This window comes from Olea europaea, unplaced genomic scaffold (genome assembly GCF_002742605.1).
Source record: "Olea europaea var. sylvestris unplaced genomic scaffold, O_europaea_v1 scaffold37400, whole genome shotgun sequence".
Lineage (NCBI taxonomy): Eukaryota > Viridiplantae > Streptophyta > Magnoliopsida > Lamiales > Oleaceae > Olea > Olea europaea.
Genome location: NW_019256749.1, coordinates 1 through 1,124, shown reverse-complemented (window position 1 = coordinate 1,124; position 1,124 = coordinate 1). Strand labels below are relative to the sequence as shown.

The following is a 1,124-nucleotide window of genomic DNA, read 5'->3' as shown; positions in this document are numbered from 1 at the left end:
ATCAATTTTACTAAAAACACAAGCACCATGTAATTCATCAAGTATATCATCTAGCCTAGGAATAGGGTGACGATACTTTACTGTAATGTTGTTGATAGCTCTATAGTCCACGCACATTCGCCAAGTCTCATCCTTCTTTAGCACCAATAGAATAGGCACAGCACACGGGCTCATGCTCTCCCTCACGTAACCTTTGCTTATCGACTCTTCCACTTGTCTCTGAAGCTCCTTCGTCTCCTTGGGATTGCTTCGGTAAGCTGGTCGATTTGGAATGACAGCCCTGAGTATGAAGTCGATTTGGTGCTCGATCCCTCGAACTGGTGGCAATCCACTTGGCACTTCCTTCGGAAACATATCTTTGAAATCCTGTAACAAAGACTTAATCACGCTAGGGAGGGAGGTGTTAGACTCCTCAAGGGAGATGAGAGATTCCTTGTAAACTAACAACAACACTTGTCTCTTCAAAGCCTTTTTTAATTCACTCTCCCTCGTAAAGAAGTTCAGTTTTGGCTTTTCTCTCCGTTCAGCTGACTCGCTTTCTCTTTGCTCAACTGACCCTTTTTTCTCTCCACTCAACTGACTCTTTTTCTCTCCTCCCGTGAGGCCTTTCTCTCTTCTCTCCCTTCTCGACGACCTCGCTATTTTCTCTCTACTTACAAGCTCACTATCTTCTCTCCTTTTTGTAGATTCTCTCGCTCGCCTTTCTTTCTCATTTCTCAATTTTATTTGGTCTTCATACACCTGATCCGGTGTTAATGGTGCAAGAGTAATGGACCTCCCATCCTTGACAAAGTTATACCGGTTCCTATTCCCATCATGTGTAACCTTCCTATCAAATTGCCAGGGTCTCCCCAATAGAATATGACCCGCTTGCATAGGCACCACATCCCATACAACATTGTCACTATATCTCCTAATTGAGAAATTAATTAACACCCATTTAATTACCCTAACTTCCCCAATCTCATTCAACCACTGCAACTTATAAGGCCTAGGGTGTCTTAATAATGTTAAACCTAATTTCTCAACTAAAGTTATGCTAGCCACATTTGTGCAACTCCCACTATCAATAATCAAGCTACATACCTGATCGTGGACGTGACACCGAGTGTGGAATATGTTTT

General features: G+C 42.6%; 1 protein-coding gene across 1 annotated transcript; it reads right to left on the bottom strand.

Annotated features, from left to right (window-relative positions):
• Positions 1–81: 81 nt before the first annotated feature.
• Positions 82–975, bottom strand: LOC111386857 (the record flags this gene model as incomplete). The annotated part of the gene is made up of 2 exons (XM_023011340.1): positions 82–237; positions 319–975. Coding segments are annotated over 2 exons (813 nt in total), but the record flags the coding sequence as incomplete, so codon positions are not given.
• Positions 976–1,124: the final 149 nt, after the last annotated feature.